At 41.2% G+C, this 27,035-nt stretch overlaps 1 protein-coding gene across 2 annotated transcripts in view; it reads left to right on the top strand.

Annotated features, from left to right (window-relative positions):
- The window catches only part of TRIQK (triple QxxK/R motif containing), an 80,921-nt gene extending 54,333 nt beyond the window's left edge, over positions 1 to 26,588 (top strand). For both annotated transcript variants that reach the window (XM_054986075.1, XM_054986076.1), the window contains exons 4-5: positions 10,859 to 10,944; positions 23,469 to 26,588. In XM_054986075.1, the coding sequence (XP_054842050.1) occupies positions 10,859 to 10,944; positions 23,469 to 23,582 (200 nt within the window). In that variant the 3' untranslated portion in view covers positions 23,583 to 26,588. The remainder of the gene's footprint in view (positions 1 to 10,858; positions 10,945 to 23,468) is intronic.
- The last annotated feature ends 447 nt before the right edge of the window (positions 26,589 to 27,035 follow it).

Below are 27,035 nucleotides of genomic sequence, written 5' to 3'. Positions count from 1 at the left end.
CATAATGCCATAACTAGGAGTATTTTCCTTGTAGGCATCATTCATAAAAATAGTTGAGTATGGATAAAAGATAAACTTGGTTCCAACTTCTTTTCCATCAACTCATTCCATAAGATTTATTTCCATAGCACTGTCATTCTTCCATGAGATGCTCACAGAATCTTGAAAGTAAATTGGTTGTCCTCATAAATCTGCTTTTATAAGTTTTGACCTGGGCATTTCTTTAACAGTTCTCAGGTTCTAATGCTCTAGCTGGAATCCTTCAGAAGTCTTTTAAGTGTTTCTAGCTTATAGTATCTCTACCTGATTTGTGGTTTGCTGCTTTTATGTTTCACCCATCACACCTGATGGCTACTTGAACTACAGTTTTGTAGAGGATGCTCCATGTTTGAAGCGATCGACTATATACTATGCTAGCATCTTCCAGTTTATTGCTACTGATATGGTCATAAGGAAATGTGCGAAATGGCCTTCAGGATGCATCAGTCAATAGAGATGTTTTTGAAAGCAGCATAAAAATCACATATATGTGATACAGAGAATCAGTTTGCACGCACACACACACATTCAAAATGTTCTTTCTTACGTTTTTAGGTGACTGCAGAGTCACCTAAACTACAGTGACTACAGAGAATCTATATTTTCAGAGACAGTATGCCTATGAATGCCAGTGCTAGGAGTACAGCTGCCAGTCCCCAGTGGGGGTGGGAATTCCCTGCTCCCAGCCTCTTGCCCACCTCTCACCTGGCCAGGTGTATTTTTCCTAATAGGTGCTTTAAATCTCCAGTGTTCTCTAAGTTTATACCCCATTTGATAATACAACAACCACAGAATGTTTTTTTCTTTCATCTTGAATTTCCTGCCGGGATTTTATTTTCCCTTGTTGATCCACCATATATTCCCTTGTTTATCCATCATCATATATTCTCTTGTTTATCCATCATCCTACTATATAAAAGGCAAACCGTATTGGCGTTGACTCACTTTTTATCCTGATGTGCCTGCACCGAGGCACCAGGATAAAAAATTAGTTATCAGCAACACGGCCTCTGGAGGGTGGGGATACTCTGTTGCTGCTGCAGCCTCCTTGCTGCAGTGGGGCCCTCCCCGCCACTGCGTCAGGCCTCCCTGCTGCCATGCTGGGCCTCTGTGGGGCCTTGAGAGGGTCTTCCTGTTGCTGTGCATGGGCCTCCCTGCTGCTGCGTGGGGCCTCTGTGGGGCCTTGAGAGGGCCTTTCTGCCACCACACTGGGCCTCCCTGCCACCACACCAGACCTCTGTAGGGCTTTGGGAGGGTCTTCCCACCACCACACTGGGCCTTACCGCCACTGCACTGCACCTCCCTGCCACTGTGTCGGGCCTCCTTGTTGCCATGCCAGACCTCTGCAGGGCCTTGGGAGGACTTTCCTGCTGTCGCGCCAGGCCTCTGCAGGTCCTTGAGATGGCCTTCCTGCTGCCAGGCCGAGCCTCCCTGCCACCACACTGGGAATTTGCAGGTCTTTGGGAGGGCCTTCGTGCCATCATGCTGGGCTTCTACAGGGCTTTGGGATGGCCAGCATAGTGGTGCGGCCCTCGCAATGCCTCGGCGTCTGCAGAGCCAGCAGGAAGGCCTGGAGCTTTGGGAGGGCCACACCGCCAGGCCCCATAGCTGGCTGGCATGGCTCTCACAATGCCCTGAAGTGGGGTGGCACAGCCCTCACTAGGCCCCGCTAGCGCCCATTGTATTTTCTGACACAATGAGCTTTGTTGCTAGTATATTCATAATTTATATGTTCATAATTTATTTCTTATGCCAGTGTCACAATAGGCATCAATTGGATACAACAATGGCGAGGTTGGTGGATTTATTCTATTTTCTACTGAAAAAAAGGTAAGGGTAGTCCCCTGTGCAAGCAACGAGTCACATCACGACGTTGTCTTGGTAGACTTGTTACAGGGTGGTTTGCCATTGCCTTTACCCCCAGGAAAAACTGGGTACCCATTTTACTGACCTTGGAAGGATGGAAGGCTGAGTCAAACTTGAGTCGGCTAGCTGAACCCAGCTTCCACCAGGATCAAACTTAGGTCGTGAGCAGAGCTTGGGCTGCAGTACTGCAGCTTACCACTCTGGGCCACGGGGCTCTTATCTCTCTACTGAAACCATACTCTTAATAGTTTATCTCCAGCAGAGCTCTTCTTTAATTAAAAAACACCCTAAACACTAGGAGTGCTTACAATGATGAAGGATGCTGTGGTTATTTATGGAAAGTCACTTTAATTTCTTTAGCTATTTAATTCAAGCACAGAGTACTTGTGTTGTTGGTATATATACTAGCTGGATAACTTTTTGAAGACTCACACATTAGCCCTATCAGAATGGATCATGCCATAAGAGGCCTACAAAATATGCTCTTTCTCTATGGTCCACTACTGCATGTTAGTGGTTTTGGTGACCTACCCATGGGATTTGTTGAACCATAAGAAGTAGCCCTTAGTGTGCAGCTTGATTATATTGGGCCTGCCTCTTGGGTTCCTTTAGTCTGTGTGAGATGCTTGCTTGATGGATTTAAAATTGTAGCTTAACTTGTATGAGCAGACTTCTGAGTTGAAACTGCAGGGAGAATGGAAATAATTGAAGGTATAGATATTGGTATACTCAAGAAAGTCTTTTATTCAGGCTAAAGAAACCCTTGCTGATAGCATAAAAAGAAACTTATTCACTTTAATGCATCCTTCGTGTTGGCTTAAAACTGAAATACAGTTGCTTGAAAATTAATTTACCTCTCATGAATGACTGGCTGGATTATCTTTGTAGCATAAAATGTAATGATATGTCAACCCTGAGCTCAGAACACGTTGTGTCTACTGTAAAAAAAGTTGTCCCTGAGCACTTAATGTTGTGTTAAATGATGATGTGTCCTTTGCAAATGTATTATTAGTGTCAAGCTGTTCCATCTCTCAAGATTGAAAAATGGCCAGTGATGTGAGCTGCCATTAAACCTGAATAAAAAAAGGAGAGGGACTGTGGGGGGTTTTCATGCTCTCCTTGAACACTTACACTCTGACTGTATTCAATATGTATCAAAATGTTTCCGTTAGCTAAAGACTCCAAAAACATCTTTAATCACAGCAATCGAAGTTGTATTAAAGCAAATCTCTCTTCCCCTTTTATAGGAGAAAAAATTCTCTCGATACCCAAGGATGTTAATAGTATGATGCTGTAAAAGACCATTTCAAATGCTTCTCATGCTGTATGTAGTCAGGCAGTTTGCTATTAACATGAATAAAGATGGGGCCTGAGTATTTGATCTGAAATGGGGTTTTACATGTTTTTTAGCATTTTACATGCAAATGCTGTTGATACTCTGAACAGTCATTTCTTACAAAGACTTCAGCGTCGTTTTGCATTGGTACCCACCTTTCAACATTAATCAAAGGCTATATATATTTTACATCATGCAACCAAGGGTTATGGCTTTCGGAAGGGGTGAGTTTCATGCATGGCCAAATAATTTTTGAAATATTCATATTCCATGAACAACTCTTACAGTGCCATCGTAATCACAGTTACACCCTTCTGAGCCTGTTAACTTCAATGGATTTAGTAGAGTGTAGCTCTACTCAGGATTTACTTATTTATAGTCATTTATAGTCCACCTTTCTCACTGAGACTCAAGGCGGATTACACAGTATGAGATTAGTACAATCAGTATCAAATACATTTCAGTACAGTATCAAGGACATTTCATAAACAATACCACAGGGTAAATAGATACAAGTTTAAAAGACATAGTATTAGCAAGAATCCAATACAGAGTAGAAAAAATACTGAAGCAGAACATAATCAATTCTAGGACTAACATTAGACAATATGGAGCACTGGTAGTACATAGGAATACATATTTAAAGCAGCAGATAATATGTAAGACAATATAGTGATGAAGTCTATGGTCCATAACTCATTAGCAAAGCATCTGAGATCACTTCCCTACAATACAGCCCTCCCATTTGAGTAAAAAGCCTTTTTGAATAGTTTGGTTTCGCATCGTCTACAAAAAGCCAGGAGAGTGGGGGCTCTTCTGACCTCCTCAGGCAGGTTATTCCACAGGATAGGGGCCACTACGGAGAAAGCCCATGTATGGGCTGCTGCTGACTTCACCTGTGTGCAGCCTGGCACCTGCAGGAGACCCTGTTCAGATGAGCTAAGCTGCCATGGAGGAACATAGGGATGCCACTATTACTCCTTTTAATGTACAGGTTTCAACCATAATGTTATTTAAATGCGTGCTTCATACTAATTTGTAATTTGATCATTTTCTAGGCTGACATGGAGTCGGGTTCAGGTTTGTTTGCTTGCTAATTAAACGCTTTAGTGCTTCTCTGCTTGAGCTTAGTTGTCTGTTACCACACCAGTACAGTTTAGCTGAAGCACAGAGGATGCATGGGAAAGAGTTGCTGGAACTACACCCTCTGTGAAGGCCCTATGGCTTTCCAATTCCCCTTCCATGTAGCTTAACTTTATCTCTTCAACAGCACATGTTAAATGACTATACTTGGGGATTAGAAAGGAGGAGAAGCTTATTTGAACCTGATAGGCTTGCAATGGGTGATAATATTGAATTGCACTGAGCACTTTGGTTATGATTTTAAATATTTTCTGCTGTCATTTTAAAATATATGTCAAGGGCTAAGGATGCCTGATTCTCTGACTCTGTTCTGTAGTGCTGGGATGCTCGATAATTAGAGGTGTCTTTTATGTCACGGTACTTTGAGCTCAGCTCTCCTTGTTTTTCTTGCTGAGACCTTTCATTTAGGGTTTGTGCCTGTTATGGGTCTTAATGAGAGTGCAGATGAATGGAAATATAGTCAGCTGCCATGGGATGGAAGACTTGAAGCAGTGCATAGTAACAAGGATATTTGGCTCACAATGGTTTGGATGTTGCATGGCCTTTCTATTCCAGCCTCATTTATTACTGTAGTGTTGGAGGTGGGTTGCAAACTATAAGAAAAATAAATGTTTTTGTTTTACTTATTATTGTGGTACCAGCACAAAAATATTCAGGGCAGCAGTTTCTTGGCAGTTATAAATTGGAGAGAAAGTGCTGAAAGGGACTTTAAATCTGTAATGTTGATTTCTTTTACTATCTGTCAGTTTTTGGCATGCAGTAAATAACTCATTTTCAAATAATTTGCCTATGTAATTAAATTTAGATTGCACATTTCTCATTTCAAATATTTTGACTCTTTCTCGTTTGCCATTCAATTGTGGCATAATTGGTGTGGTCTATATAAATGGGCAATAAATTTATAGACTTTTGTTATAAAGATCAGGCAGTGAATAGAACTTGGTAATCATCCCAGGAGGAATTATGATTGAACATGTTTGCTAGAGTTAAAGAACTGAATTTACTTTTGTTTTTGAATTAAAGACAATTAAAGATTTGCAGGCACCCATAAAAGACAATGAATTGAGGAACAAGTGTATAAGCAAGTCCATTTGCAGGTGAAAAGAAATGCCTTTGAATCAGAACCAGCTGTATTTTCCATGGAAGAATGTGCTTGCTTGATAGCATAATGCGCTCCTAAGCAGCTTACACTTTACAGTATTCAGAGAACAGCAGTGCATTAATTTTTAAAGTTGCAAATGCAAGCGACGAGCAGCTCTGCCTCATGATGATAATGAGGATGGATATCGGAAAGTCTTTTGGGGGGCCATGAGAGGGATGAGACAGGAGCTTCTGAAATGTGAACATTCATAAAACAATAACCAGACAATCACATGATAATGAACTTGGACAGCAGTGAGAACAAAGGGCAAAGATGAAGACCCCGTTAATGGTTACAATTGAGAAACTGAAAAGTAGTTTGATATTCTTGGGTTCTTAATGGCACTGACTAAACTTCTGCTTAAAAGCTAGCCTGTTTCTAGTAGTGTTGCCAACCTCCAGGTGGGAACTTGAGTTCTCCTGGAATTATAACTGATCTCCAAACTACAGAGATCAGTCCCTCTGGCAAGTTTAGAAGGAGGACTCTATGGTATCACATCCTCCCCGAAATCCCTCCTTACCTGATAGTCCACCATCCCTAGGAACCACCCCCAAATCTCCAGGAATTTCCTAAACTGGAGTTGGATTTATACTTGGGAATTAGAGTTACCTTAATTTCCCATCTGAGCAAATCTAGATAATTTGGTAAAATTGTGGAATTGAAGACTGCTCAAGGACTTTTATATTTCAATCAACGTTCTCCCGAAGAGTTACCATTCTTGGGGAAAGCACCATGCTACACAGGTAAACAGAAGGGAAGGTTAAGTTGAGGATTTGTCTCTGAGCCCCAGAAATTAACTTGAGAACATGAAGCAGAATCCTCATTAACCACAACTAAGAGTATTTTTTAAAAAAATATTTTGATGACGAGAGAAAGAAAAGTTACTTAGGGTATCATCACTTCCCATATACATATATACATTTAGTCCCAGCAGATCCTATTCATCAAAGGCAAAAAGAATGAGTGTACATGACTTAAACAGCAGCCCTCCTTTCAAACCACTATGGGTGGGACGACTATCTTCCATCTAGTGGGATATATTGATTGAACAACAGTTTGACAAAGAACTTTGCATTACTTATACAGTCTAGATATTTCAGGTGGCAACCCCTTGGGCACATATGGGAGTTTTGCAGTACAGGTGGTTATATTGGATTTTTTTAGAAAGTTCAGCTGTTTAAAGTTTTTTTTTTTAAAAAAATCCAATAGTAAAATGTGGTTTTCATTACCAAGGACTTAACAGATGTCTTTTGTAAATTTTTACACACAGTTGATTCAGACTTGTATTCTCCAGTATGTACTTTCTCTTCTGGCTATAGCATTTAGCAAGGAGAGTGGTAAATTAATCACAGATGCTTTGTTTTGGAGACTTACCAGCTGTAGAGTCATTATTAAAATAGATTGTTTGTAATAAAGGTAGTTTCAGTTGTTAATATCAACTTTTATTTCAGCCTGCAGCTATTACCAGTGTAACTTGTGCTGAGGTCAGATTTAGGGAAGAGATCTTGGAATTTATTTAGGATTTCAGCTAAAATGCTAAAGCACTTACTGAAAAGTAGTCCTACTTCAGTAAACGGGTGGACCTGAATGGCTGTTGTGTTATCAAAGATGGTTAAAAAACATTTTAATTGAAAAAGAATGGATTTTGCTGGCTGTGCTGATGAAACCTTTAATATTCATATAGACCATTATATGTGCTCTGAGTGTTCACTCAACCATCAAGCCTGTGCCCAAACTACTATCACCTACATTTAAATTGATAGGTTGAAGAGACAGAGCATTTCTGTGGCAATTATGCCTTTTTTTTTTACTGTTCCACAGAACTTCTGAAAGAGGAATGATTCACTGAGGAAGCGATTAATCCAGGCTATATATATGCTCAGCAGGGAGGAGAGATACTTGGCCCACCCTGTCTGGGAAACCAAAAATCAACTCTGACAATCCTAATGAGTACAGAAAAAGTTACTCAACCAGTCGCACAGTGGAACAGCACACACTTTACCTGAGCCTAAAAGCCAGGCAGCAATACAGTGAAACTGTATCTGGCTATAAGCTAGACCACGTCACCCTACAACTAATTGTAGTGGCCCCGGCATATGGCCGGAGCCATTTTTTAGTTTTATGCCTCTGTCCTCAAACCCACAATTCTAAACACAGAAAAAAATCTTTATAGTATATGCCATCTTTCCCATTTCCTACCCTTTATATCATCTTCCTTCTCTACACATCAACAATGTCTATAGGAAAACGTACTCACAGCAATTTAGAGAAAATGCCAAACAAACAGAATATTTATATAATTCTCTGCCCACCCCCCTCCCAGTGCAGCATGGTTCTCTATTTAATCCTGTCTCATCCCAGAAAATAGCAGGATGGAAATCACATTCTTGGTTGTCCTAGCTTTCGTCTCACTAAAGATGTGGCAGGATATTTCAAACTTTCCATTCTGAAGCAAATCAAACACTTTCCACTTGTCATCATCTTAAAGTCTTCTAAATCAGTGTTCACGGTCCCAAGTGGATAAATGTCTATAGCTTACTTGCAAGTAAAAGTGTTTAGCAGCTGCATGTCTTTAGTTCAAATTGGCTCCAAACAATATTACAAGCTCTGATATATTTTTCAGCCAACTTTCACCCTGGAATGAATTTTTACAAGCTTATAAACTCACTCAATTCATAATGGAAATTCTGACAGGTCTTTTACTATTACATACCAAGTGGTCACATCATAATGATTGGTGGGAGGCAGCCTGTATAAGCTTTCTTCTGTTTTTTTCTACTTCAGTCATTGTTGGACTTTTTCTCTGAGAAAAAGGTTAACTTTCCTATGCCTTAAAATGTTGGCCGTTCCTAGTGTATCACACACAGCTCCAGAGAATGAACACCATATACTCTGAGTAAAGAAAATATTGTGCATGATTATAGAGTTTAGGACTGGAAGTAGTTTTAAGAAAATATCTTTTTTCTTTAATGTTGAAGGTGAGAGAGAGGACCTCAGTCACATAAACGACTAAAAACTAAAAAAAAAAAATTGAAAATAAAGCTCACAATTTCAGTCTTAATTATAGATTTAATATGACTACATGTTTGGGAAAGGTGATGATGATGTGTTTATATCATGAGACCTCTAAAACAGAAATTTGTTGCTGTAGCTATTGCAATTGATTGTACTGTAGCCATTCCCTATCGGTACAGATCAAAGTATTTGTCACTGTGACATATTTGTCACTGTGACGTATTTGTCACTGTGAACTCACTTATTGATGCTTAAATTTAGTTTCTCCTTCAAAACAGATTATCAGTAGGGTCTCTTCATCTCTTGAATCCTCTAATGTGTTGTGTGCATGCAGTAGAACCATCTGCATGTGGTAACATGGATCACTCTTGCTGGATAAAAGTGCAAGCTGCCAGGCTTTATGGCCATAATGACATAATACTCAGGAACATTTTCAGCCTGGAATTATAGGGAGTAGATCATAAACATGTTCTCTACTGGTGGAAAGCATGTCCACTGGCAGAAGGAGGGGGTGATTTCCTCTAATTCCCTCTTCTCGTATCATCCATATACTCTTCCCAGGGCCTCACCAATGTCAGGCTGGTGATTTTTGGAAGCACAGCAAGGATGCAGTGGGAGGGGGAGACAGGAAAGTTTGTTTCCATGAGCACCCTTCTGCTCATGTTAGATAGCATCTGCTTCACAGGATTTGTAGTTTATTTGGCTCTTAGTCTGACACTGCAATCCTAAACAGAGTTATTCCAGTCTAAGCCCATTGAAATCAGTGGTCTTGGACTGTAGTAATTTGGTTTTGGATTATGCTGTGAATCGGGCTGCAAAGGAAACTATATGCTATCCTGGGAAGGAAATTATCAAGAACATGAACAAACTACAAATCTTATTATCTCAGTAAGGAAATTAGGTTGTCGAACATGCTCATAGCACCATTTACAAAGGCGAGTTGTAAAATATATGTGTAGTGAGCCTTCCCTCCTGCCAGCTCCTCTTCTACCCACTTCTCAAAGTAACAGGTTTTTTTCCTTGGGAAGGAAAGAGGGCAAACTGGCAGGAAGGACTGGTTGGCAAACCCCATTTTGAGTGAGACCTAGGGTTGCTAGGTCCCCCCCCCCACTCCCCTGACTGGAGGTGGAAGGCCCAGCACCTACCTGGCATATTGTGATTGTGCATGCGGATTGGGCTGCTGTGGAGCACAGGAGCGCTGCTGTGCTCCTCAGCAGCCTGATTTGGCCCCGATTCAGGCCCATTTGGGCCCGATTCAGCCTGGATTAGGTTGCTGCGGAGTGTGGGAGTGCTGCTGCATTCCACAGTGGCCTGATCTGGGCTGATTTGGCCCTGATCTGGGCTCAGATTGGGCTGCTGCGGCACGCGGGAGTGGGCTGCGTGTCCTGGGAGTACACCCCGGGAGGTACATCCCCCCCACCAGCCAGGTAAGTGAGGGCAGGAGATCCCCCAGCGAGGTACTGGCAACCCTAGTGAGGCCTGAATTTGAAGTATTCTGGACCCTACTAGAAACCAAATTAAGCTTTGAAAAAAAAATTATGAATCCCACCCCAATTCAAAAATCATTGGCATTGCTATATATTTTTTCAAAAATGGAACCTAATATTCAGCACAAGGACTAGCCATAAACTTAGGTTGACCACCTTAAAAGTTCCATAAAGTATAGCTTTCTGCTAATGTAACACTGATAGGCAGCTAGGCATGCCTCCACAATGCAGTTGTGTGACACAAGGCTTGAAAAATGGATGCAGTTGAAATAATTTCAACATGGTCAAAACCTATAATTACTAGGCAGGAAGTCCATCTTACTTTTTTAGAAATGGATTTGAGTGTAGGGCTGATAATCCTTATAAGCAGAATTGTTAAAAAACCACAAACACTTTATCCAGATGTATGCATCATTAATCCCAGTATATTTGAAACTGCACACACGCACACATTTTCAGTTTTTTGTACCTTTTTCATAATAGACATTTCTTTTTCTTTCAGATTTTCTACATTAGAAGTGGCATGAAATGGCATGGCTATGTGGCAAGCCATAGCAGCAATTAACCACTTGCACATAATGTGGCCATCCCAGGCACAAAATAATAAATTGCTCAAATTATATTGTCACATAGTCCTTATTAGAGAGAACCTTGCAAAATTCATCACTTTGCAACCAGGCCTCATATCAATACTGGTTCTTTGTAGATGTTAAGTATTGTTGTTAAACGTTTGCACTTTGCAACAGAAAATGTGGATATGTTAGCGACTGTAAAATGATTGCCCCATGCATTCTTTTGGTAACTGCTCCCCCCCCACTTCTCTTGCAATAGGAAAACAAGATTACAAGAAAACCAGGCCAATGTTAAAAGCAACAAGATTAAAAGCAGAGGCCAAGAAAACCGCACCAGGCATAAAGGTATATCTAGCTGATTACTTCCACCAATCTCCTATAGATGTTGAGTTTCTTTTCCCCATAGATATCCTGTGAGAATATTGATCTTTGAGAGATATTGTTTATGACACATCAAAACCCTAAGTGGAGTGCCAGAGTCTAAAATATTCATGACATTTAAAAAAAAAACTTTAACCCACAGCTAAACTGCAAGGCTGTAATCTATACACTTATTTAGAGTAAGCCCCATTAAATTATGTGAATGGATGAGCTTGGGCTTCAGAGATTTTGATAAGAAGCAGGATTGTTTGAATGCTGCCTATGAAGTACTATGTCAGGGATTGTTTTTTAAAAAGGTGACTGTAGGCAGGCAGCAAATGCTTTAGAGATTTTTACATACCATTGCTGACCACGAGGGTGGGATTTTTGTGTATAGATATAACTGTTAAGTGTTAGTAGCATTTTGTCATTAATACATATACATTTGGGCTATGGTTTTCATCTTTGGTCTCCAACATGGAAAATTATTGCCTTCCCTATCAATGGCCCAGCATGGAGGCTGGTGGACTTTAAATTATTTTGAAACTTCCTGTTTTTGAAGAGTAAAGAAGGTATAATTATGAGTTAATATGGAAAGGTAATAAATATTAATACAAAGTATGTATAGAATATACAGTATGTACCTTTGTGACCATGTTATAGAGTTTGGCTAAACAGATGTAGTTTGTTTAAATGGCATCCAATATTTTCCCCTCAATTTATTTTTGGCTCGAAATAAATTAACATAAAATCAGCTTAGCATCCCATGCTGAGAGAATGATGCAGATCAGGGTTGGGGTGGGGTGGGGAGGGGAGGGAGGGAGAGAGAGAGAGAGAGAGATTCAAAAATGAGCTGTTTGAATTTAAAGGAATTTTCAGTAGTGTTCAAAGAAGAACATTTTCTTGTTTCTGGCAGACGAGAAATCAATTTTTTTCCAAGTTATAGCTTATAGCAAATGGCAAGGTATTACTACCAAGCTGTAACAGCTGTTGAGTCACCAGATGATGTATTTGGTTGTCTTCCAGAATTTGCTATTATAATCACGAAACAGTGGTTTCTTTTCACTCTCTGATAGCTGATCTCGATCAAGCATTGCCATGCAATGCAGTCTGTTTTCACAACATAATCTCCTCAGTTACTGTTGTGTGTCAGGTTTTAATGAGAAAAAAGTAGATTGCCTTTTTGTCGTTTGTTTAAAAGGCAGATGATTAACCTATCGAGCTAAACAGTCTTCTCCTCTTCCTAATGAAATGTTACTTCTTCTGTCAGGGCTCTGCTTGTTCAAGTTCCCTGTAAGAATTTGGTCTTGGTTTCAGCCAGACAGTGAATGGACAGCTTATGAGAAGTTCTTGCCCTTAGTTGCCTATCTGAGAAATGGAAATAACTTACCTGTTTTAATTGTGATGAATGATACAAAAGGTAAAGACTGTCAAACATTGTGCATATGAAGGTGAAGGTATATAGGAGTGTTCAGTTTGGCTCAGGAATATGAAATATATACCCAAAATAAAACTACTTGGAATTATTTGGGAATATCCAGCATATTCAGATATATTTGGATAAACCAGTATTTACATTACCAGTCATCTGGATATATTTGGGAATATCTCAAATATTTAGGGATATCTGGGAACTGCATTTTAAAAGTTGAAATAGCTTCTTCCCCCATTTTTCAGGCCTCCCAGGCAACAAGAGGAGATAGAACCTGATACAAACTATTCCTAGTGCCTATTAAGTTTGCAGTATATTCTAATCATGATGCATAAAAAAATGCCTGAATCATCTTTTCCCACTTTCCTTCCTACACTTGTCATTTGCCTACTGGGGAGGGATATTTCCTGCCCCCAGCTCCCATTGCAGTCAGCACTCTAACATCTAGTGAGGGGTGGGGGATTAAAAATTGCTATGTAGCAATGGCACTGCCATTTCTGGGGAAAACCTGGATGTGACATGCCTAAGAATTGCCGGGATATTTTACCATAGAGTTTTATCATAGAGTTTCTGGTGATTCCTAGAGAGGAGTCACAGCACTTCCAGTTTTTCCACAGAAGTAATGTAACACTGATGCCCTCTCCCCAAAATTCAAGGGTTGTCATTCTCTGGCTGGCAACCCTATTCCCTCCCTTTGGGTTTTTTAAGCATTTGGGCTATGCGGAATTCCTGGGAACTTGACCCAATGTTTTGTGTTGTTTTCGTTGATGGGTAGGATGTGGAGGGTCTTTTGGACAAACAGTTATCTGGAAACTCTTTCAAAAATACTGTTATATTTTGGTGTTGTATTCATTGTCTTAAGGTTTAGGGCCGGTTCACAGAGGCATGATTTTGGTACATTTTATTATGTTTATTGACCAGCAGAATATGTGAATGGCCTCTGCTGAAAAGTATTCTGTTTGAGACTTTGTGATGTGATGACAAAGCTCTACCTGTACAGTTCTGTCTTTGCCATCCTGTATTTTACCTGTAGGTCATCACTTGATGTTGCAGTCATAGAGTGACCCAGGTAAAAATGGGGGAAAGTTCACTAATCAGGATGAGCTGCTAAAATTCCTTCCTAATCCTTGTTATGATGATCTGGTAAAGAAATGCATGCCATCAAAAGTCATTTACCAAGATGCTCAAGAAAGCATTTTCATACCAATTGGTTTTTTGAAGAGCCATTTCGTGGTGTTTTTGGAGCCAGATCATGTTTGCAGTGCTGGATACTCATGAAGTTATGTAAAGTGTGATCATGGAAGCTGAATTGTTTATATCCCCTCCCAGAATGATAATATGCAGTGAAATTTTTACATGGACTATCTTAAGTAACAAATGGTCTATATATAATTGTGCATGCCTATTATTACATGATAGTTCTATCTGTACAGGAAATGCATCACTTTTAAAGAAGCAGTAAACAAAAAGTTGAGTGGGATAGGTAAAAAGAATTGGAGCTGAATATATAGATGTATACCCAATAAAGTTTGTAGCTTATCTACTGAGCTTAGAAGGACATTGCAATTTCTCCTGTGGTCTTGGGAGTGGGTCAGTCAAGACTGTTGGGAAGTAGCTCCTTCTTCATCTTGCAGGGTCTGTCGAATTAGACAGTCCCTTAGGGGAGAGGCTCTTCCCTAGCCCACCAGTTTTTCAGGCCCTGCTCCTGCAGTGTGTCATGTTGCCGAGCTCTGGCAATGACAATTTCAAAAAAAAGAGAGAGCAGAAGACAGAAGATGAAAGCAAAGGGAAAACGCAGCTCAAAGGAGGGGAGAACAAAGCAGCCGCGGGGATAAGGAAGGGCCTGTCCCTCTCCCTCCCCCATTGCTAGCTCCATAGAGCGAGGCAGCAGAAGTGTGCAACAGGGCTGATGCGCCCCCCCCTCCTCGAGGGAGAAAAGCGTGAAAGCGACTGTTGCCTGACAGGTGCTTGTGTGTCGGGGGGAAATGTGGCACTAAGAAAGTGGTGGAGGAAGAACGGGACGGAGCCTTTCCTTCAGAGCATGCACGTGGCGGCAAGTGAGGGACTTTCCCATCTGAGTCTTGGCACCCTGGTAAGTGCCCTTCCAGAGTAAAGGGGGAAGGTGGAACTCTGGTGCTACTTACATTTGGGGTAGTTTGGAGCATGTATTCGCTCTGAGTGCCTGTGCGCTAAAATGGTCCCATTTTCTTTCCCCCCTTTCTCTCCCCCCTCCACTATTCCCCCCTTCCCCCTCCTTTTTAGGTGGGAAGTGAGTTTTTGGCGGGAATGGAGACAGAGGCAGGCCTTGAAGGACCCAGCAGGGCAGAAAGCCTCAGAGACAGCCTTGAACTGGCGAGATCATCACTATCAAGCCATTCTTGGCACTAGTGGGGAAGGCCAGGAGGCCTCAGAATTAGACCTCTCAGGACAAGATACTAAAAATAATCTTCTGGCATGGCTCAGGACAGAGTTAAGGAAAGAGGTCAAAGAGGCTATGAAGGTGGAAAACAAGCAGAAGCCTCCCAAGAAGGCATCATTGAAAACGGGTTGGTAAGAGGCCAGGGCTAAGTCATTCCCTATCCTCTCCAAAGTCAAAAAGGAAGAAAGGGCCAATTCTCAGCAGGCAAGAGGATTCTAGCATCTCAGAAGGTCTACATCAGAGTAAGGGCTATCAGAGCAACACTCTGGCAGTGAAGATGGGGAACTTTCTGAAGAACAGGAAGAACCAGTAGGCTCTTCTCAAACCAGGATTTTTCCACAAGACGTATAGCCTAGACTACTGCCTAAAGTCTTGAGAACCCTGGAGATTGCACAGGTGGTGACTGGTAAGGAGGAGCCAAGCCCAGCCTTCCCTCAGGGTTTGGAGAGAGCGCTCCCAAAGCTAGATAGCACTCAAGCAGGTGTACCACAAACAAGGAGAGAAGGAAAACAGCATAAACCTGTTAGAACTGAGGGCAATCAAATTGGGATTGCAGAGTCTTCAAGAGGTATTACTGAACCAACACCATGGGAGCCATTCAAGAGGGGGATTCCCTGGCCTCCACAGATCTCTCAGAGGCCTATCGCCATGTCCCCATCCGAGAGTCCCACAGGAAGTATCTATGATTCGTATACAACAGAGAACACTACTAGTACAGAGCCCTACCCTTTGGTCTGAAGTTGTCACCAAGGGTATTCACAAAAGTGTTGGTTACCCTGGTAGCGTACCTCCGGCTACAAGGAGTAGCCCTTTGCCCTTACCTCGACAACGTCCTCATAAAAGCCCTGACATTCTCGGAGGGAGTGGAGGCAGTGAAATGAACAGCAGACTGTCTGGAGAGACACGGTTTCATGCTGAACAGGGAAAAGAACATCCTGACCCCAGCACAGAGGCTCCTTCATCTGGTGGTGGTGATAGACACTACCAAGGACAGAGCCTTCATTTCGATGGACAGACAGCAGAAGATAACCTCCTTAGTATGTGTGGTGCAGAGAGCGGAGACCGTACAGGTGATGCAATTGGAAAAGCTCCAGGGGGTGATGATGTCATGCCAAGACATCCTACAATGGTCCAGATTTCACACCCGACCACTACAGATTTTCCTGTGGCCGTATCAGAGAGTCATCTCCCACAAGTGGCAGAAAAGCGTGAGGGTTCCAGCCTCGGTTGTCAGGGAGCTGAGTTGGTGGATGGCCTCAGACAGATTCACAGAGGGCTCGCCTCTTCAAGGTCCGAGGCGGCTTGTAATGACAATGGATGCAAGCTTGTCAGGATGGGGAGCACACTGTCAGGGAAAGATGGCCCAGGGGCTGTGGTCGGAAGGAGAAAAGGAAAACAGAATAAACCTGTTAGAACTGAGGGCAATCAAATTGGGATTGCGGAGTCTTCAAGAGGTATCACTGAACCAACACGTCTTAGTGCAAACTGACAACATGACGGCAAAAGCATATGTAAACAAACAAGGAGGCAGCAGATACAGGAAACTAAACAGAGAAGCAGAGGAGATTATGACCTGGGCAGAAAAACATCTGAGATCCATGAAAGCAATTCATGTGGCAGGTACTCAGAACACAATAGCGGACTGGCTGAGCAGGACTGTTGTGGATCGAGCATAATGGAAACTAAATGAAGAGGTATTCAGCCAGGTATGTCAGAGGTTCGGGAGGCCAGAAGTAGGCCTATTCACGTCAGGACAGAACAACCAAGTCCCGAGATACTTTTCCAGAGGAAAGGAGGCAGGCGCGATGGGGACGGATGCCCTAAGCGAGGAATGGCCTCGGGCACTATTATACGCTTTCCCCCCAGTAAAGATCCTGGAAAGAGTGTTGCAAAGAGAGTGGAGGTTATTGTGATCGCTCTGTTCTGGCCACGGAGGCCATGGTTCCAGGAGTTGATGCGACTCTCAAAAGGGGAACCATGGAGACTGCCTCAGAGGAAAGACCTACTGCAGCAAGGGAAGCACTTGCATCCAGACCCAGCGCTCCTCAACCTAGCAGCCTGGAAATTGAACGCAAACAGCTGATGGACTTAGGATATTCTGATGATGTGATTAAGATAATGATTGCATCCAGGAAAGTCTCAACAAATAAGAGTTACGATAAGACATAGCAGACCTTTAGCAGCTGGTGCAGCGATAGATCTAGCAACCCGCTGACTGCTCCAGTTAAGATGAACTTAGCATTCCTTCAAGAAGGCCTGAAGAAAGGACTCAGCACAAGCACCCTTAAAAGACAGATGGCAGCCATTTCTGCCATCAGGGGGTTGAAGAAAGGGATATCTCTGATCAGTCACCCTCATACTAGACGTTTTCTAAGGGGCGCTACCTTATTGAACCCTCCACAGGTGCACAGGTTCTCAATGTGGAATCTCAATGTTGTGCTAAAGGCCCTCACCAGGGAACCCTTCGAGCCGATGGCTTCCTGTTCCCACAAGTGGTTAACACTTAAAACAATCTTCTTGGTGGGGATCACCTCGGCCAGATGGGTCTCTGAGTTGAGAGCCCTATCAGTGAACATTGAATTATGTATTTTTCACTCTGATAAGGTTGTTCTTAGGCCAGACCCGACATTAATTCCCAAGGTCAACTCCGTTTTTCATAGGGGTGAAGATTCCTTCTTTCTGTGATAGCCCGAAGCATGAGAAGGAGAGGGAATGGCATAAGTTAGATGTTAAGAGGACTCTAAGCTACTACATTGATAGGACTAGGCACATATGCACAGACAAAAACATGTTTGTTTCCTTTAGAAAGGCTTCACTAGGAGAGAAGGTTTCCACATCTACGGTAAGCAGGTGGCTTAGGGAGTGTATAACTGCAGCACACAGAGCTAAACACTTGATGCCACCGCAGGGAATCACAGCTCACTCTCTAAGGGGGGAAGCCATGTCAGCGGCTTATAGGGCCTTCCTGTCACTAGAAAAGATCTGTAGAGCAACGACATGGAAGTCTGCACATACATTTATGAAATATTATAAGGTAGACAAGATAGCCTCAGCGGAAGCAGCATTCGGTAGACAGGTGTTGCAGCACACTCTGTAATCAGAAATTAGAAACCCACCCAGGGTGATACTGCTATACATATATCCCAGCAGTCTTGACTGACCCACTCTCAAGACCACAGGAGAATGGAAGATTTGTATTAACTTGCCGTGAAGCTTCCTTTCTCGGTGGTCTGGGAGTGGGTCAGTCTAAACCCACCCTACATAGCATAGAAATTGATAGAAGGGGAAAAGGTTCATGGGATGTTTATCATAGTTTTTTGAAAGTTCTCCTATTTTCACGTTTGTAGTTTTGTCATGTTAGGATTATAATAAGTTCTTACAGAGTTACAGAAACAGGACTTCCAGAGGTCCGGCGTTACGAACTCAGGGGGTCATGGGCTTGGACAGAACTGGCAGGCGAGGGAAGAGCCTCTTCCCTAAGGGATCGTCTAATTTGACAGACCCTGCAAGATGGAGGAGGAGCTATTTCCCAGCAGTCTTGACTGACCTACTCCCAGATCACTGAGAAAGGAAGCTTCACGCTAAGTGAATACAAATCTTCCATTCCTAAAATTCCAGAAATATTGACTCAATATAATCAGTCTTTCATGTTTGTTTATTATTTACCCAGTGAACTAGGCTGAGTTTCCACCAGGGAGATAGTTTGCACTAAGAGCTTACAAAGTTTGTTCTACAAAATGTGCAGCTCCTCCACCCCCAAATTGCCACTAAACTTTTCTAAATCAACCCCATTGCAGTACTCCTGATTTCATAACACTTGTTAATGAGTCTGTCTTGTCAGATTTTGATTGCCTATCATTTTCATGCTAGATTGAAGGGAACAAAGTTTTGGTTAGTCATTTCCATTTAATACTATGTTAATTTCCCCAATGAGTGATATTTATCTATGTTGATAATATCAGCCTAGTCACTTGTAGGCAATAAATACAAGACACTTTTGACTGTATCATGAAAGGATGACTGCTGGTCTGGTTAAAGTATGTGCATTTCCATGTATATAGACATTTTCCCATTCACCTGATTTTTTTGTTAAGCATGTTAGTAAAAGTTCATTTGAAACAATTTTCTATTACTTAAGTAAAATCAGTATAATCAATTTGAACATATCCTTTCCATAAAATTTAAAGATGAACAGTGTTTGTTACAGAGAGATTTGCTGCATTACCTTTCTTTGTACAGTTTTCTCTAGACAAAAGTCAGTTTCTTCACAGTTCACCCAGTTGATTTTACTCTAACACAAGGAGTCTCAACTATTCTCAGGCAGTTGCTGTCATGGATAAATACAATAACTGAATCAGCTGACTATGGACGTGATGGGGAAACATTTTTACAATCACAGAGTCAAACTAGATGAGGTGGAGATCACAGATCCCTCTCTGTGTCTTTTAAAGAGCACTTTCAGCCTCATGCAACCCTGGTACATGTCAGAGCTGTGCAGGGAGGATAGAGGTAATTTATAATGCCATCCCAAGCAGATGATATCCCCTTTAGCCCATTGACTTCAATGAATTCAGAAGGGTGTAACTCTGTTTAGGAAGTGCTGGTCATTTTTCTAACCCCACATTAACTTATAAATGAACTCCTCTCAAAAAAATGATTCCTCTTAACCATTGGGTTAGCCAGTAGTTTTTTGTCAATCAATCAATCAATCAATCAATCAATCAATCAATCAATCAATCAATCAATCAATCAATCAATCTATTCGGTCAAAGACCAGCAGAAATCTGAACAATACAGAATATAGAAAATATCAACCAAAATCTTATTGTACAAAAATATGATATTACCCCTTAAAACTGTGGGGAGGACATTTCCAATTAAACTCCTCCCTCGATTTGAATAGCCCTACAGGAGTAAATTTGCTCTTTAAAAATCACTAAGCCCCTCAGTGTCTCATCTGGTTTTGACCTAGAGTATCATTTCCCCCACCCATACTGTATTAGTGCTTCTTGCCCCCTGTTATGAAAGAATGTTTTTCGAATGTTTATATCTTCAAAGGAATTCCAGAGAAGTGGCTCTGTTAGTCTGTTGTCCCAAAATAAAACAGAAGTCTAGTGGGACGTTAAAGACTAACAAACATTTATTTTATCATCACCTTTTTTGAGTCAGAGGTCTGACTCATGAAAGCTCATAAAGGAATATATGTTAGTCTTTAAAGTGCTACTAGGCTTCTCTTTCATCTTCAAGGAACCCATTCAATATTCACTGTTCTGCTCTGGAACCCCCAAGTGAATGTCATGGGACCTGTGCATATTGGAACAGATTCTGGGATACACTATGAGGCAACAGTCTGCTGGTCCGTGCTGCTGGACCATGTGATTTAAAGGTGTGCTCTAAAATGCACACAGTATTCTCCAGTTCAGGAGCCAAGTGCTTGCAGTCCAGCTGGCTCCTCAACTTATTCCCTCCACAGGCAGACTGGAAGGAAGCTGCTGCTGCCTCCGTCACCCAGAGGCAAGCTGCCGGGCCCTGCACAATGGCAGCTGCCCTTCCTTGCACCCCTCTTCCCCCCCCCACAGGCTACAAACTGGGTCACAGGTGAGTCTGCAGCCATGACTTTTTATCAGTGTGAGCTCAGCATTGTGGGCTTTTTCTTGTACACTTTGCAGCAGATGGAATTTGCAGTTGTGCATCACTTGTTCATTGCATCCTCTTAAGATGAGTAGCTGGGTGCTCAGATGGGGCTGGGAGCACAGCTGTGGACAGGAGAAAATAAATGAATCCTGTCCTATGCCGCCATTGGCTTTTCAAAGGCAGAAGACCTGCAATTGCAACACAACTTCCATCCCTTTTCATAGACTAAGTTGGATATAATTGTTGTTTTTAATTCCTTTCGACAGAAACAGAAGAAGGCTTAAAATATCTTTTGTGTGTTTCTTGTCATTCCAAGTTAAGATTCTGAAGAATATAACTGTAGAGCCAAACAATTTGTGTGGAAATGGAAATTGGTGTTATCTGCCCCAACAGTAGACATCTGAGAAGTGTATTAGGTAGCATATACTGAGTGATGGATCAAAAATGCTGATAACATATAAAATGCATTCATGAAAATGCAAATGAAGCATGTGTTCAAGAGAAACTTCCTTTATGGAGGATTTTTTAAAATGAAGTTGATAGAATAATGTTAACTCTTTCAAGATCTGGGAATGACACTCCTGGCATTCTTTCTGACCTGAGTTACATGCATATTGCAGAGAGAATTGACACACCCTGTGAAAATCATTAAATCATTTGGAAGCAGTGAAATAGATTTAAGTTTTACAGTGTGTACACACATGCTCATGTCAGAATTCTTAATCCATGCTATTCAGCAGAAGAGGATCTTCTTCCAAGTCCCAAGGGACTCATTTATGCACTTAACTCTAGGGTCAACCTTGTTCGTGCCAGGTCACAGCCTTCTAACATTATATAAAACTGCACTGCCGAAATGTCTTTTAGCTTGAAATAGCTTTTTAGAAGTTGAATGAATGAATGCAGGTTTGTGCTGCAGTGGAATTGGATAGTCTAGGGGTGCTGCTGAACTCTTTTTGATTTTGCTACTACAGACTAACACGGCAAACTCCTTTGAACCTTTACACAAGCAAACTGATCCCCACACCAAAAGGAGCTGCCTGCATCTCCATATCAAAGGAGTTGTTTACATCCCCCCTCTCCTCCTCCCCCCCTCCCCTCTCCTCCTCTATATTTGACCAGTTTCCTTCTGCCCTCCATGCATCTGACGAAGAGAACGTGATTCTCAAAAGCTTATGCTGCAATAAAATTGGTTAGTCTTAAAGGTGCTACTGGACTCTTTTTTATTTTGAATGCAGGCTGGTTGTGTAGGGACTCCCAGGCAAAGCACACAATGCTGCCATTGCCAGGTTCCTTCTGCAACTCTTTCCATGCAACAAAAGGACTTTGATTCCTGTTTGAAAGGTAGCATGGCAAGCCGATTTTTAAAAGTGTGGAAATGTCAAAAGTAGTTTGTAAATGTAGCATGGAGAAAAGGCTACTATTAGAAATAAAAAATGGGGGGGTACACATGACTTTTTATGTCCCTAAAGTTCTCTTTGAATTATGATGCAGCATGGACAGATGACTGAAAATGCTGCTATGTAATCTCCTTTTTCTTTCTTCATTTATACCTAGCCTTTATACCCCAGAGGGGACCCAAAGCTGCTTACATCATTCTCCTCTTCTTCATTTTATTTTTACAAAAACCCTGTGAGGTAGGTTAGGCTGGAAGTATATGATTGGGACATGGTCACTCAGTAAGCTCCTGTGAAAGAGTGGGGAGCTCCTAATCCAACACTCTAACCACAAGATCACACTTGGCCCTTCTAAACCTTGGTGACACAGGATTCATCTTGCAGTGAAGCTACCTGCTTAGATCAAATTATTTTTAGTTGGGATGCATATTTTCCACGTGGTTGTGGCAGGGTTGCTGGTCCTTTGATGGGGGTGGGGGATCCCACCACTTACCTAGCCAGCAGAGGGGAAGGGTGGGGGAACAGGCCTCCAGGGGTGCAGTCCTGGTGCGGCTCGGCGATGTCACTCCCAGGAATGATGTCATTGTGCCAGCCCTGGGAGTCCTCCCAGGCTTCCCACTGTGCCAATTGGGGCCCCACACAGGCTAATTCTTTAAGAATTAGCCTGGTGTGAAGTGCGGGAGCACTCCTGGGGCCTGCATGATGATGTTACTCCCAGAAGATTCAGAAGGTGAGTGCCCCCCAACCCTGCTGAGAGGCTAAGGGGACCTGGCATCCCTAGGTTATGAGTGTTTTTTTCTGTACTTAAGATCATGATCCATAATTCCAAAAAATGTGACCAGTGCTGTTTTTGTTTTTCAAAAATTTCCTCCTGCCGGCAAGTAATTTTGGAAGTATCGGTTTCCAAAACAATTTGGGATAAACTCTGTTGTTTAAAGAAAAAGAAAAGTCCTCAGAAGTCCCTCTGGGCACCACACATGCAAATCATCAGAGACATACCTAAAATATCTTTCTGGGCTATGAAGTTTATCTAGAAAAGTCTAGGGTTACTTATTTTTCATAACCTCAATTGCCTTGTCCACATATTTCTTTTTTTCTGCAACAAATAGTAAGCCAAAAAAAAAAAAGGCAACGTGAACTGCCTTTAAGTTTAAATGGAATCCTTATTGGGCCAGTCTTTTTTTCCTGTGAATATTATAATTTTAAACAGGACTAAATGGGGGATGGAGAGGCCTACTGTACATAGCTCACGGATAAATCTCTGGACTGGGCTTGGAATCAGTCCACTGAAGAAGGTGTTTGTCTTGCAGAACATGGCTTTGTTGCCTTCCTGTTCCTGTTGCACCCCGTTAACCAAAAGGCCATTCTTGGGGGTGTTTGCAGCAGGTAGTGGGAATCAGTGGAAATTACTCTCCCATGCCCTTACATGAGTGGAAGCACTCAAGAATATGTGTAGTTCCAAGCCATTATCATGGAAAGTGCAAGTTTTAAAATACTAGAGGTGCATGAGCAGATGTTGTTTTAAAGAATTGTACGATCCAGTGTTTTGGATTTCTGTATTTAAAAAATTACTATGTTTTTGAAAAATCTGATGTATCTAACTTAAAAAAAAACTTTTTCATTGCTACAGGAAGTCAGTCTTGTCCTTGGAGCTATATTGGCATTTCTGTTGGCTTGTTATGCTTTCTTTTATCTGAAACTATCTGAAGAGGTTGACCTCGATCTGGCTCAAGATGAAAACTAGCAGATGTCTTTTTTTCAATTCTCTTCTGGAAAAGCATCATCTTGTCCACTTCAGTTTGCAAACAGTCTCTTCACTGAGCTGGACACAACTTGAACCAGTTCCAGTACTTCAAAGGCCGGAACTATTCACAATAATATCCCAGTCGACCTTAAAGATTTTAACGAAGAACCACACAGAGCAAGTTTCTTCTGCCATTAAAACTATATCAGCTTATGGTGACTATTTTAATGGTTTGTTTCTCATGTCAAAAAATGTTCCATTCTAGAAGACTATTTGCTGCATATATTATGATTGCTGTTTTGAAGGACTTGACTTAGAATTAAATTAAATTCATTTTTCAAAGAAAAAAATAAAAGGAATTTACAAAAATATAGGTACAGAATTTACAAAATATATGCAAATCAAGTGAGACAGTTATATTACGGAAAAGAATTTTAAAATGCTATCATCAGGCTCAATTCCATTATAAACACTTAAGTCCTAATTAAGCTTCATATTGGGCTGTGTTAGAGCAAATCTTCCATATAGCAATCCTTGTTTTCTTTTGTCCTGTGTTGTAAAACACAGGACAAGTTGCAGCCAAATGGAGTGAGAGGGGACTTACTCATGTCCCAATATTGGGAGGTCCCAACAGCAGGAACTGGCACCCCACAATTGAATGAAGGCAAGTAATGCTGGCAAACAATGCAAAGTTTTTTAGAGTAGAGGACCCAATGATCTGATCCACCAAAGATGATTCTGATAGTGCATACCACACAGGGCTGCATCTTGTCTGCAGTATAATCATGAATAGAGTTAACACCATTCTAACAGTGCAATCCTAAGCAAAGTTACTCCAGTCTAAGTTCATTGATCTCAATGGCCTTAGACTGGAGTAACTCTTTTTAGGATTGTGCTGTAAGTATGTTGATGTCTTGTTCACTGCAATGGAAGAGTCAAACATGTAAATTTCTCCCTCTCAAAATGATGCAATCTTAAAGTACTTAATTTGGGGCAAGATGTGGCCATTGGTCTTAGTTGAAAAGCATGCGCCAAGACCCAAAGTGCCAAGTCTGAGTTTAATGAGTGAATAGGATGCTGACTGCCAATAAGACACTAATAAGCTTGTACTATTTGCATGTGTTGGTATCAACCAGGCTAGTTGTGTAGTTTTCAACAAACAATTTGCCTAAACCCTCTTGAGTTTACCTCTTCAAGTTTCCATTAGGAAAGAATATAAGAAAATAATAAAACACCAGGTACTGGTAGAAGCCTGTATTTGCTGTGAATAGATGTCTTTCCTGATAGCAAACTGAATTGTTCCTAATTGCATGTCAGTGTATGAGGCCAGAACCAGACCAAAAAATCTCTGCTCCTAAGGCTGTAAATGTAGCCCAACCAAATGGGAAGTATTCGTCTATTCCCCAAGATGACAGAATTTGGTGCACATATGGCCATATCTTCTGATGGATGTTTTGTATGTGTATATGCGTAAAGACTGGAGTCAACTTTGATCACAATGAAAGCAAGCAGTCAAAAGGTGCCAGAACTGTAGATCCCAAAATAATCATGCTGTAATAATTTGAAATTACAGCACATTGCCACAAAAATACCAGCAGAGGATTCCATTTGGGAAGAACTTTTGGTGCGAGTTGATTCCAGTGTCATCCTGGCTCCTTTGTGTATGAATATTAGCAGTCATCTTTTTCATTCATTGCCAACTGTTCCAGGCACATGTGTTCTGTCAGAAATGGCACCTGGACGACAGAAGCTCAGGCATTCACATATGCCTCTGAAGCAGAGTTCCTTGCCTCTTGGGCTATCTGAACGAGTGTAAATAGAAAGTTCAGTTGATGTTGATTTTAATTAGCACATTGCTTCATTAATATAAAGTTGAAATTCTGTTTTAATTATACCATTGCTGCTGCTTGTGATATCAACATGGAAGATGCAGAGGCTTTAAAAAAATCTTTTGCAATTAGTCATTTTTCAGCAAGTGAACATATATCCTAGACTCTGCTATCGACCTTTTTCTCCCAGTAAATGAGGAGCATCCTGGATTCATCATATAAGATCTTGGTGTGGCAGTTTATTGCCAGATATGCAAACTATGCATTGCAAAAAGTAGTTTTTTCATGTCTGTTTCAATTAAAAGCATGTGTGTGTGTGATAATATCTGCTATCTTTCTTTGTCATGATAATTTACTGTATAGGTCCAATGGTGAGCTCAGTTTATCAAATATTGCTGCTGTACTTCATGCATTTTAACAGGGAACTAATATAAACCCCGGGGCAATAAAACTGAAAAGATAGGGGATTAGATCTGGATGAATGTTGTATCGGTACAGCCACTTGACTTGTATCAGTTTTTCTAGCCTTGCCTTGTTCACACATTGCCCTTTCAAGGAAACAGGGCTTCTGATGGAAGGGGAAGATAAGAAAAGAGCCGCTTCTGCCAGCAAATGTCTGTAGGATCCAACCCAATACATTTATTGAAATCTTGAAAATTGTTTTAGGATCTTGACTCAATGCTATTTTATGGAAAAATTCAATGCAACTTGTTTTGAATTCTTTCTTTAAAAAATGTTCTCAGTTATCAAAAGTTTAAGATCAAAGACTCACAAAAGAACATTCCTAAAATGATGATAACGCAACCAGTAAACAATCATACATTTTATTGGTAATCAAGCTTGACATGGTTTCAGGTGGGTAGCTGTGTTGGTTTGTAGTAGAAGAGCAATGTCCAGTAGCACCTTAAAGACCAACTAGATTTCCATGGCATGAGCTTTTGAGAGTCAGAGCTCTCTATATATCTGACAAAGGGAGCTCAGATTCCCAAAAGCTCATACCTTGGAAATCATTCTTGACTTGGTGATTACGAATTTTGTGATAATATATATATGGTAATTCATGGAAGTTGCAGAAATATGTTGAGCTAGAACTGCTAATGCTACATAAATAATTTTGTATTCAATTCTGAATTGTCATTTTGTAATTGAAACTTACTAAATAAACTGGCAATTATGATGTGTGCTTTTTTTCACCTCACAACAGATTAATGAACTTACTAAGATCAGTATTACCTTCCCATAGTAGAGTAAAAGCAATTCATGTGAATGCATGAAGAGGGAAATCATATAATCTGGTGCTTGCATACTGAATGCTTCCATCATGTAATGTTATGGAGTGTGGAAAGTATTAATTCCTCCACTATGTAAGGACAGCACAGGCCTGGTAAACTATCAGTAGTTTTCTAAGCAAAGTTATACCCTTCAGGGGACTTAAAAGGATGTAATTCATCTTAGTATGTCATTGTATATGGGTTTTTTAAATAAAAACTCAAATTGATGGAGAGAACACAAAAAATGTTAGGTACCAGCCTCTCTCAAAAAACACCTCAGTGGTTTTTTTGTTGTTGTTGCTAATTTGGATGAATAAACATATATTAGTGTGAAATATAACATTGTAGGATAC

This window comes from Eublepharis macularius, chromosome 7, assembly GCF_028583425.1.
Source record: "Eublepharis macularius isolate TG4126 chromosome 7, MPM_Emac_v1.0, whole genome shotgun sequence".
NCBI lineage: Eukaryota > Metazoa > Chordata > Lepidosauria > Squamata > Eublepharidae > Eublepharis > Eublepharis macularius.
Note: the sequence above shows the minus strand (reverse complement) of the source record. Positions and strands in the feature narration are given on the sequence as shown.